Here is a 12,115-nt window from a genome sequence, read left to right on the forward strand (position 1 = left end):
GCAGGGTATAAATAATTTTTTTTATTATTATTAAGAACTCAATAGCATAAGAAGAACCTGCAGGGTCAGGCCAATGGCCCATCTAGTCCAGCATCCTGTTCTCACAGTGCCAACTATGGGAAGCCCAAGCACAGCAGAACTCTCCCCTCCTGGAGTTTCCAGCTTCTGGTATTCAGAAGCATTGCTGTCTCAGACTTTGGAGGCAGAACATGGCCATCATGGTTAGTAGCCACTGATAGCCCTCTCCTGCATGAATTTATCTAATCCTCTTTGAAAGCCATCCAGGTTGGTGCCCGTAGGTAGATGATGTGTGAGCCTCGACCTCCTCTGCTCTTTCTAAAGCAAGACTGCAGAAAATGCATCCCAGAGATGACAGGAGCACAAATCTTCCGAGCCATGCATCTGTTGCGTTCCATGTAGCTGTCGCTCCCTCCTGTTATTTAAACCCCCAGCCGGCTTTTTCTGTGTTGGCATCTATTTTTCCCCCCTCCTCCACCTTACCATAACTCTCTCTTCCTCCATTTATCCATCTCTCATCTCTAACTCTTTCTCGCCCCCCCCCCAACCCTCTCCTGCAAAATGAGTTCTGGGATAATTTCTCTTCCCCGTCCCTCCCAGTCTATCTTTCTCGCATTGTGGCACAGATATACAGCCTGGCATTTGGGGACTTGCTTCTCACTTATGCTGGGGGAGGAGGAGAGTATATATATAAAATTGCGGGGGGCTTCGGAAGAAAGAGATACGATGTGACCAAACATGGTGATTTGGGAATCCCTCTTGAGTAGTTGGTTAAAACTCTACGTTAGGGGTGAGGAAACTTCTTCAGCCTGAAGGCAGCCTTCCAGGGCGTCAAATGGGTGTGAATTTCACATCGATGCAGCAGGCTAGTTTTGATACACTCTCACAAACCCTCTCCATCCTATATCTGTGATGGCCTGGGAATCTGATTCAGAGGCTGAACCGGAGGAACCCCAGCCTGCACAGGAGTCCCCACCTCCAGGGCCGGCTGAGCTGGGGCAGGGCCTTGGATCTGAAGCACCTGCACCTGTGCCAGATCCTCAGGAGCAGGCACCAGGTGATTCCACTCTGGCTCCGGAGGTGATTGAGGACCCAGTGCCTACAGGTGCGCCTCTCCCAGCCCTGTCAGGGGAAGGTGAGTCTCCCCCTGGGTCCAATAACCCTCCAGCCTCACCTGAGCTGCAGAGGCTCAGGGCAGAGAGGCGGAGGGAACTGGTTTCTCCCAGGAGGAGTGCTCGCCTTAAGGCCAAAAGAGGCGGGTCACCTGGGGGCCGGGACCGCCCCTGGCCTCAGAGAAGATAAAGGCCAGGTTGCGGGAAGAATACCTGCTTCTGCCAGACCTGTCCTTCCAGAGTTCCCGTCCCCACCTGGCTTCCTGCTTTGGACCCCACCTCGCTCTTTGTGAACTGTTTCCAGACTCGTGACCCAGGACTGGACTTTGACCACGCCAACGGTAACCTTCCCCCTGGGACCAACACAATATCCAAGCAAACAATATTCATTGGTTTTTTATATACCGAATTTTTTGCTCTATAAGACTCACTTTTTCCCTCCTAAAAAGTAAGGGGAAATGTGTGTGCTTCTTATGGAGTGAATGCAGGCTGCGCAGCTATCCCAGAAGCCAGAACAGCAAGAGGGATTGCTGCTTTCACTGTGCAGTGATCCCTCTTGCTGTTCTGGCTTCTGAGATTCAGAATATTTTTTTCTTGTTTTCCTCATCCAAAAACTAGGTGCGTCTTGTGGTCTGATGAGTCTTATAGAGCGAAAAATACGGTATATAGATTTTTATTGGGTTTTTTTTTAACATATCATTTCCAACAATCATATAACATAACTTCTTCTCTTATACAATGTTTTAGACTTCCGTCAATACCTCTGGTGATTTTCCGTTCTTTATCACTTATTCTGCATTTCTCAATTTCTCAATTACTCTTAATTATCATTAACTAATAATTCTCCTCATAGTCTTTCTTGCAATATTTCAGATAGTCCTCCTTACAAAACTTCTTGCAGTCCTACTAGCGTAATCTGTTTATCCCAATTACTTTTCAAATAGTTCGTATATTTACTCCAGTCTTCTAAGAATCTCTGGTCCCGCAGGTTTCAAATCCTTCCTGTTAATTTATCCAGTTCTGCATAGTTCATCAATTTCATCCGCCATTCTTCTTTCGTCAGTAATCCTTCTTGCTTCCATTTTTGTGCCAACTAAGCAAACAATATTCATTCTCAGAGTTCAGTGGATTCAAATGGTAAGAAAGGAGATTCAAAATAAACATTAGGAAGAGCTTTCTGACAGCAAGAGCGGTTCACCAGTGGAATGGACTCCCTTGGAAGGTGGTGGAATCTCCTTCAATGGAAGTTTTAAAGCAGAAGTTGGATGGTCATCTGTCAGGGATTCTTTGCATTGGGTTTTTTGATCCTTGGAGTCCCCTGCAGCTGTACAATTGTATCATCCTGTGACCCCAGCCAGGCAAAAGCACTCAAGGAAGTTTGTGAAGCAAGACCTGCAGAGAACTCCAAGGACCAGATGGAGAGGTCTGGAGGGCCGCATATGACCCTATTTGTCCCTGATCTAGGGAGGAAAAATAGCTCAGTTGATTAAAGCAAGTTTTATTTATTGATTTATTGAATTTATATACCACCTTATACCCGGTGGTCTCAGGGTGATTCACAGAATAAAATCACAATCTATAAAAGAAAAATAAGAACAATAACACAATAACCCAATAGCACACACACACACACACAGAGAGAGAGAGAGAGAGAGAGAGAGAGAGAGAGAGAGAGAGATTTTAAAAGGGCGTAGAATGTCAAACAGATCAACCAAAGGCCTGGTTAAAAAAGAATGTTTTTGCCTGGCGCCTAAAGGTGTGTAATGAAGGTGCCAGGTGAACTTCCCTGGGGAGTGCATTCCACAGATGGGGAGCAACTGCAGAGAAGGCCCTGTTCTTGTGTTGCCACCCTCCGGACCTCTCAAGGAGGAGGCGCACAAAGGAGGGCCTCAGAAGATGATCTGAGGGTCTGGGTGGGTTCATATGGAAAGAGGCAGTCCTTGAGGTATTGTGGTCCTGAGCCATTTAAGGCTTTATAGGTCAAAACCAGCACTTTGAATTGGGCCCGGAAACTCACTGGTAGCCAGTGCAGTCGGACCAGAATCAGTGAAATATGCTCAAACCGTGAGCAACCTGGTGGCTGAATTCTGCACTAACTGAAGTTTCCGAATCATTTTCAGAGGCGGCCCTACGTATAACGCATTGCAGTAATCTAACCTTGGGGTTACCAGAGCAGAGGCAACAGTAGTTAGGCCATCCCTGTTCAGATAGGGGTGTAGCTGGGCCACTAGCCGAAGCTGATGGAAGACACTCTGGGCCACTGAGGCCACCTGAGGTTGCAGGTTCAGTCCTCGTATGGGACAGCTTCATATTCCTGTACTGCAGGGGTGTGCTGGTCCCGAGGGTCAACTGTGTGGCGAGGTCTGAGTCCAGTCCGAGGTCGAGGTTGAGGGAGCAGTATGGAGGCTGTCCGTCAAAGGTGAAGTGGGGTCTAAGGCAGGGAGATGGGTGAGGTCAGGAACTCCGGCAGAAGAGCAGGACAGGGTGCAGGCAGGAACAGGCTACCAACAATGTTGCTCCCACAACCTGAGACTGGGGCTGACTAGCTTTTATCTGCCCCAAGGCATAGGGTGGCCCCGGTCCTCAGGTGACTTGCCTCTCCTGGCCTATGGGTGAGCACTCCCGTGTAAGGACTCAGTTCCCTCCGTCTCTCTGCCCTGAGCCTGTGCAGCTCAGGAGAGCCTGGAGGGTTCCCGGACCCAGAGTCAACCTCCTCCTCCCCTGATGGGGCTGAGAGTGGAGCACCTGCAGGCAATGGGTCCTCCATCACCTCAAGGGCCAGAGCAGACTCAGCTGGTGCCTGCACCTGAGGATCCAGCACAGGTGAGGACCATTCAGGCTTAGGCTCCAGCCCCGGCTCAGCTGGTTCTGGAGGCGGGGAATCCTGTGCAGGCTGGGATTCCTCAGGTTCAGCTTCTGAGTCTGAATCCCAGGCCATCACAAGGGGGTGGGGTGAGATGATCCTCCAGGTCCCTTCCAACTCTATGATTCTATGTAGATGTGAAAATATTCAATGAAATGTAGGGTCAAGCCTTTAAATGCTCCTAGAAATAATCCCAGGAAAACACCCTAGGCTCCTGGGGATCCTACGTTTTCTGACTCAACAAGTGGAGCACAAGAGGTGAGGCACAGTCTCTAAAACGACATAAACCAGAAGCACTTATTTGTGCCCACGTTGACATGGGTGATTGTTTGAGCATTGTCGTTAGAGCTGGGAAGACTTTATAAAGTGTTTTCAAATACAATTGCTGTACAGATCCCCCCGGGGAGATGTCTGTAGGGAGATGGCCAAGTGGAACGAAGTGTGTGCCTGTTCTCTCTCCAAGGTTGTTCGATATTTTTGAGGCGGAAGCAGGCGGAAGCACATGCCCCAAAGCCCTCTGCTCCAAGCCGAAGGCTCCGATTTGCCGGGCAACGCTGTGTTGCAGCTCGGGAAATCCCGCTGGAGCGCCGGAGCGCGGGATGGAGTTCACGGACTGTCGCCCGGCATAAATCAACCACTCGCTCTCTCAATTTCGGCGTAACGGCTGTAGCGGCGTTTGCCAGCTGGGGCTCCCAACCCACCGAGCTGACCTGCTTTCCGTCATCGGGGGCTGGGATTTCTTTGCAACTGGCTGGCAAAATGTACAAACATTAGGACATAATAAGAGCCTGCTGTCCAACACCCTTTTCTCACAGTGGCCAACAAGATGCCTGGGGGAAACCAGAGAAATTGGATTCGAGCACAAGAGCAGTTCTCCCTTCTTGTGGTTTCCAACAAGGGGTGTTCAGAAGCAGTGTGGCCCCCAAACATAGAGGCAGAGCCATCGTGACTAGTAGCCATTGCTAGCCCTCTTCTCCTCCATGATTTTATCTCCTCTTCTTTTATATCCTGAGGGACGCGGGTGGCGCTGTGGGTTAAACCACAGAGCCTAGGACTTGCTGATCAGAAGGTCGGCGGTTCGAATCCCCGCGACGGGGTGAGCTCCCGTTGTTCGGTCCCAGCTCCTGCCAACCTAGCAGTTCGAAAGCACATCAAAGTGCAAGTAGATAAACAGCATTTCCGTGCGCTGCTCTGGTTCGCCAGAAGCGGCTTAGTCCTGCTGGCCACATGACCCGGAAGCTGTACGCTGGCTCCCTTAGCCAATAAAGCGAGATGAGCACCGCAACCCCAGAGTCAGTCACGACCAGACCTAATGGTCAGGGGTCCCTTTACCTTTTATATCCATCTAGGTTGGTGGCCACCCCTGATTCCTGCAGAATTGCGTTCCATAGGTTAACTATGCTCTTTGCGAAGAACTGCTTCCTTTAGTCCAGGGCTCAGCAAACATTTTCAGCAGGGGGGTAGTCCACTGTCCCTCAGCCCTTGTGGGGGGGCGGACTATAATTTGAAAAAAATATATGAACAAATTCCTATGGCCCACAAATAACCCAGAGATGCATTGTAAATTAAAGCACACATTCTACTCATGTGAAAACACCAGGCAGGCCCCACAAATAACCCAGAGGTGCATTTTAGATAAAAGGGTACATTCTACTCATGTAAAAACTCGCTGATTCCCAGACCATCCCCGGGCTGGATTTAGAAGGTGATTGGGCCGGATCTGGCCCCCAAGCTAGATGGAACAATGCTCTGACTCTGTATAAGGAAGCTTACTTTGCTCCTATTTAAACCTTAGTTTGCCTACCCATGCTTTAGTCTTTTCCTGAATCTTCCAAGGTGTGGGTGGCTGGGTCTTTTCGGTGGGGTATGATGCCAAGGAACAATTGAACTAACTGTCAACTATCTTCCTCTCGCTCCAACAGCCCCTCCCATGTCTATCTCGGTCATTGCTGCAGACACGCCAGCTCCCTTCAGCCGCTACCAGGCTCAGAACTTCACTCTGGTCTGCATCGTCTCCGGCGGGAAGCCTGCCCCAATGGTGAGTTTTGGCAAGGGCAATGAATGGGGGGGGGATCATTCAAGGAGGTTGACCCACATGACCCCTGGGGCCCTTCCCAACTCTACAATTCTCTGATTCTACCATTTTATTGGGACGCGGGTGGTGCTGTGGGTTAAACCACAGAGCCTAGGACTTGCTGATCAGAAGGTCGGTGGTTCAAATCCCCGTGATGGGGTGAGCTCCCGTTGCTCTGTCCCAGCTCCTGCCAACCTAGCAGTTCAAAAGCATGTCAAAGTGCAAGTAGATAAATAGGTACTGCTCCGGCGGGAAGGTAACCATGCGCTGCTCTGGTTCGCCAGAAGCATCTTACTCATGCTGGCCACATGACCCGGAAGCTGTACGCCGGCTCCCTCGGCCAATAAAGTGAGATGAGCGCCGCACGCCCAGAGTCGTCCATGACTGGACCTAATGGTCAGGGGTCCCTTTACCTTTACCTAAGGAAAAGCAAGATATTCCGGCATCAAATCAGAAACCAGGAAAGCTTCTGCAAATCCGGGACTGTCCATGGAAAATAGGGACACTTGGAGGGTCTGAGAGAATTGCTTGCTCCCTATGAGCAGGCGTGGTCAATAGCCCTGCTGCAGCTGTTGGAGCCGGTTGACATTTCTGATCCCCCTTGGCTGATCCTTTTTTTCAAGCCTAGATGATCCCTTCAGCCCGCCGTGCTGAAATATAGATGAACAGGGAGAAGGGAGTTGCAGAGGCAACTGCAACCAGGCTAAGTGAAGCAGTTTGTCGCCTAAATGGGTGCCTTCCAACTTACAATTCTATGATTCTATGAACTTGCATGCCTTTTGTAGGCCATAGGATCAGCTTCATATCAGTTTCATGCTGAAGTTGTGGACCAGGTTCATATAATTGTAGAACTGTAAAGACCTCCAAAGGTCCTCTAGTCCAACCCACTGCAATGCAGGAATCGCAGCTGAGGCCCAAGCTAAAAGGGGGCCCATTTGGAGGGATTTGGGCATTGGCCAAGTTGGGTTATGCCAGCCACAGATCGCTGAGGGTCAAGTTGGCTGGTCCAGAGCTATCAGGGCTTTTGTCAGACAGGAAGGAGCGGCAGGCACTGGGTGGGAACACCCCATGAAGAGGCCAAGATCCCCCTGATCGCCGGCTGTGTCTCCCCAGGAGAAGGTAGGAGCCCGACAATGCCGGGCTCTCCTTCCTGCAAGAACAGGATCAGTGCCTCCACTGAACAGCTGCTCAGCGGAGGCTTCGATCCTGTGGGTGTAGGCTGCTCCTTTCCAAATGGCTTCCATGTGGGCAGGGGCACCAGCTGCTGGGGGCCAAGCCCTTTTGGGGCCCCTGAAAATTTTGGGGGGTGGGGGGCCACCACCCTGTGTTCAAAAAATGCAGAGACAAAGCTTGGGACTGAATGTGGCATGGCTCCAGTGGTTGGCACCTTCCTGAAGGTCAATGCAGCCTCCTCCTCCCCCCCTCCGTGGCTCCAGGATGTGGGGTGTGAAACACAAGAGCAGTCAAGTAGAACATTCCTAGAGTGAACATGTTTACACATGGGGAGGAATGTTTGTCCAGCCAGCAGGTAAACTTCCTGTTTGCTTCTGGGCTGGGACAGGCTTCCTCTGCATGTGACTAGAGGTGGGCGTGGCCTCACCTGTGCAGGTAACGGCAAAAGCACAGGGCAGGGCAGCCATTTCTCTCTCTTTGACTACATGCATCAAAGAAGCAACATCTGCTTTGCCAAAGATGCTCTCTTGGCTTCCAGCCAAGAGAGGACAAAGGGACTGTCTCCTTATGAGATAGTTTCCAGGTGTATGTTACTTTTCTAAGTTGCCGTATTTTTCGCTCTATAAGATGCACACGACCATAAGACACACCTAGTTTTAGAGGAGGAGAACAAGAAAAAAAATGTTCTCTCCCTCTCTGCTCAGCGCCTCTCCAGCAAAGTGGGAGGAGAAATGGAAGGGGCTCCGTTTCTCCTCCCGCTTTGCTGAAGGGGCGCTGCGCAGAGAGGGAAAGCTGTGCAGCGGCTCTCCAGCGAAGCCAGGAGAGCGAGAGGGATCGATCCCTCTTGCTCTCCTGGCTTCAGCGAAAGCAACGTGAAGCCTCTGGAGCACAGCGGGAGCGAAAGCTGCACTGCCTGCATTCGCTCCATAAGACGCACACACATTTCCCCTTACTTTTTAGGCGGGGGAAGTGCGTCTTATAGAGTGAAAAATATGGTAAGTCTGCCTTCTGGGATCCGATTGTGAACAGAATGTGAGTAAACTCTTTCTATACTTTTATAGAAGACTGTGTCTTATATTTTATGAGGGAATAAGGGGAAAATACTAGAACAGTTATTATAGAGGCTTTAGCGAGCCTGAGCAAACGCATCCGCTGCAAGTTTAAAAAGGGGAATGTTACTCTGCTCAATTGTGAAGTTGTTCACAAAATTTGGAAAGGCTATAATCAGACAATATATCCTTTCCTGCATCCCTGAACATGCCCACACAGGAAGAAGTGGAGAAGGAGCTGCCAGCCATTGCAGCCATGTGACCACCGTGCTAGGCTTTGCCCCCAGCTCTTCCCGATGTCCTGATTTCACACCTGCAAAATTGACACCCCCCATTGCCCTTGCAAGCTGGCGCTCTGAGTGGAGGAAAGTTGCTTGTGAATCAGCCCCCTGCAGGATCGATGCCTCTGCACCACTGCTGTGTATAAGAGAAGGAGCTCTCTTTTAGGAACCCCTCCCTAGAGAGACCAAACTGGCTCCCTCCTTGCTGCCCTTCCTTTGGCAGATGGAGACTGTTCTATCCCCACAGGCTCTTGGGAACTGACTGCTTTTTTAAAGGAAAGGGCTTTCAAATAGAGCCCTGCTGCTTTTATCATCTGCAGTCTAATGTATTTGTGGGAGTTTTTTTTTATCCCTTTTAATTCCATTGGAGTTTAATTGCTTTTTTACTGTTGTATGCTTTAGCTTTTTGCATTTTATGTGCGTTGTTTTAAATTGTGCAAGCTGCCTTGTGTCCCAGTTTGGGAAAACAATGGGATATAAATAAATACAGTTCTACTTCTGTTCATCATCATCATCATCCCCCCAGCAATGTCGAGCTAGATGGAACCAACAACTCAGTGGCAGGGCACGTGTCAGCCTAGATAGCTCAGCTCATTAGAGAGCGGTGCTCATAATGCCAAGGTCACAGGTTTGATACCTATATGAGACAGCTGCATTGCAGCGGGTTGGACTAGATGATCCTCAGGGTCCCTTCCAATACTATGATTCTATGTTTGGCATGTTGAAGGCCCCTGGTTTGGTCCCTGACACCTTCTGGCAAGCATCCCCGGAGAAGCTGCTTTTAGTCCAATGGTGTGATTCAGTATGAGGCAGCTTCCTGGGTTCAGGAGTGAGACTCTGCTTCCCATTTCCTATCTGTAAAATGTGGATGGGGGAAGCAAAGGTGGCCAACCTTTTCAGGCTGTTGTGAAGCAGAATGAGATCTGTCCAGTGCATCAGTTTGCATGCTGTTAAATGGAGTTTGGGAAATGATATCTTCCTCTGCGGTCCCTCTGGAGATGTCTTGAATTTGTCAGCTTTTTTTATTTTCCTCCCAGACTCATCCCTCCCCTCTCTCTGCCTCATCTCTCCCCTTGTGGATTCTCTTTTATGCAAACACACGCAAGAGATTTAAAGTGGGGAGGCGGTGGGAGAAGTGAGGGGGGAGAGGAAGAGAGTTGAGGATCTAAGGACCCCGAGACTTATTTCTGCTTATTCGTTCCGAGGTTTGAAGCGTCTGAATTTTTTAAAAGGGAGAGAGAGGTGAGAGGAAGCCTTTTTCAAAAAACGTATACTTAAAAATAAAATGCAAACCACACACTTATCTGCAAACATTCCTGCGGCCGTTTCATTACCACCATGACATCCGGAGCTTGAAAGGAGCTTTTGATAAAGGAATACAATCTTCTCTTCAGAGAGAGACGTTCAGAAATATTTTTAACAGGCGTTGCGTCTGCAGAGAAACCGTCCTCCGAGCTACACAAACACTCTTTCGCATGCACCTCTGCAGACTGGCCCCCTCTTTGCATGCATACCTGTGTGATCATATAGCCACAGTTCAGGGTAAACTAATGTGGATGCCACCCTACAGATGTTGTGTGTCTCTACCATCAGCATCAGCACCATCCAGGACAGCTCAGGGATGCCAGGGGTCCAGAAACATCTGGTACCTAAATGCATTCTGGGAGGTGGCCACACAATCCTGCTGGGGCAAGGTGCTCCAGGGCCTAGGAGCCACTAAGGTGAAGGTCCTCTCTGGGGCCTCAAATAAAACTCAAATGTTCACTGTCCTCTCCTGTGACTTAAGGAGGTTGGCAAAAGCAGATACGGGAATGGAAATCTGATATCTGCTTCCTTGTCCCATGTCTGGAACAGAAATTGATGCATCAGATGTGATTGGTATTAGCTGTTGTTGCTTTCCACCTACAAATGAGACGTAATTGATTATGCTCCTCCCTCCCTCCCAGTTTCTATTGTGTTTCACGGTGTGGAATAACGTAATGACAGCGCAATATACACTAGTTATTTAATTTCGCCACAGTGAACAGTGAGGTGAATAGGGAAGGCCCTGGTGGAAAGTCAATGGCAGCAGAATGGAAACAGGGCTGCAGGGCCGTGAGACAGAAATGTGAGCGGGGAGGGGTCTCCTAACAAAGTCTCAGCTTCCGTAACAAACTACAACTCCCAGGATTCTTTGAGGGAAGCCATGACTGTTCCAAAGTGGTATCAGAGCACTTTAATGGTGTGGTGTGAATGTGGCCTATATTTCTGCTCTTGATAAGGAATTGACTGCAGTCTCTTCCCAAATTTCCCTCTCCAGGTGTATTTCAAGAGAGACGGGGAGCTGATCGAGGTGGTGCCCCTCACAGAAGCCCCCATTAATGCCGCCGGGTTGCAAGACGGCCGGGCCTCCCGGAACCTCTTCCACCGAGACATGGACGACACCAAGATGCAGAAGTCTCTCTCCCTCCTGGATGTGGAGGACCGGGGTGGGAGGCCCTACACAGAGGACCCCTTGAAAGGCCTCACCCCCAACCAGGGACTTTTGTTCAGCCCAGCTACGGAGATCATCCCAGAGACTGTGGTGAGCCGGGAGTTTCCGCGGTGGATCCAGAATGTGGAGCCCATCTACTACTTCCACCACACCCACATCCCCATCAGCGATGGCACCGTGGAGGTGCGGGCCATGCTCATGTGGACGCTTAACCCCCAGATAGACAATGATGCACTCTTCAGTTGTGAGGTCAAGCACCCTGCCCTCTCTATGCCCATGCAATCCGAAGTGACGCTAGGTAAGATGGATGGCCACCATGGTTGGTGGGAGAAAGTGGGATGGGCACATGGGAGTGGGTCAAACCATCTGGAAGTGGACCTGGAATGGGCACTCGGGAGTGGACCGGTCCACCTGGAGGTGTATGTGAGATGCACACTTGGGAGTCAATTGAAACATCTGGAGATGAATGTGGGATAGGCATTTTGGAGTGGATTGACCCATCTAGAGGTGATTACGGCAGGGCTCCATCATGTCTGCTCTGCACTGGTGCACTGAGGACTAGGTCTAATGGGATCCAGCTGCAGGAGGGTAGACTTTGGTTAGAGAAACATCTGTTGCAACAGTGGTTTGAAAGCAGAGGTTGTACAGGTATTTGTTGGGCATGAGCAAACTCTGGATTCCTTGCAGTTGTGTGGATATAATGATGTACATCCACAAGGGCTGTCACATGGAAGAGGGAATGAGCTTGTTTTCTCCTACTCTGGAGGGTAGAACTTGAACTAATGGCTTCAAGTTACAAGAAAGGAGATTCTGACAGTAAGAGTTCAACAGCTGAACAGTCTCCCTTGGATGATGGACTCTCCTTCCTTGAAGGCTTTTAAGCAGAGGTCATGGATGCTTTAGCTGAGATTCCTGCATGGCAAGAGGTTGAACTAGATGACCCTCAGGGTTCCTTCTGACAGGACCAGTGGTCAGCGATGATGGGAGTTGTAGATCCAAAACATCTGGAGGGCAGAGTTGCCTGGTATAATGTGTTGCAGCATTCTAACCTAGAGGTTACCAGAGCATAGGC

At 49.9% G+C, this 12,115-nt stretch overlaps 1 protein-coding gene across 1 annotated transcript in view; it reads left to right on the forward strand.

The window, feature by feature from the left end:
- Nucleotides 1–12,115, forward strand: part of IGSF21 (immunoglobin superfamily member 21) — a 238,506-nt gene that overhangs the window by 204,584 nt on the left and 21,807 nt on the right. The window contains exons 5-6 of the mRNA XM_053400998.1: nt 5,916–6,031; nt 10,870–11,341. Coding sequence (XP_053256973.1) covers nt 5,916–6,031; nt 10,870–11,341 — 588 coding nt within the window. The remainder of the gene's footprint in view (nt 1–5,915; nt 6,032–10,869; nt 11,342–12,115) is intronic.

Source organism: Podarcis raffonei, chromosome 8 (genome assembly GCF_027172205.1).
Source record: "Podarcis raffonei isolate rPodRaf1 chromosome 8, rPodRaf1.pri, whole genome shotgun sequence".
NCBI lineage: Eukaryota > Metazoa > Chordata > Lepidosauria > Squamata > Lacertidae > Podarcis > Podarcis raffonei.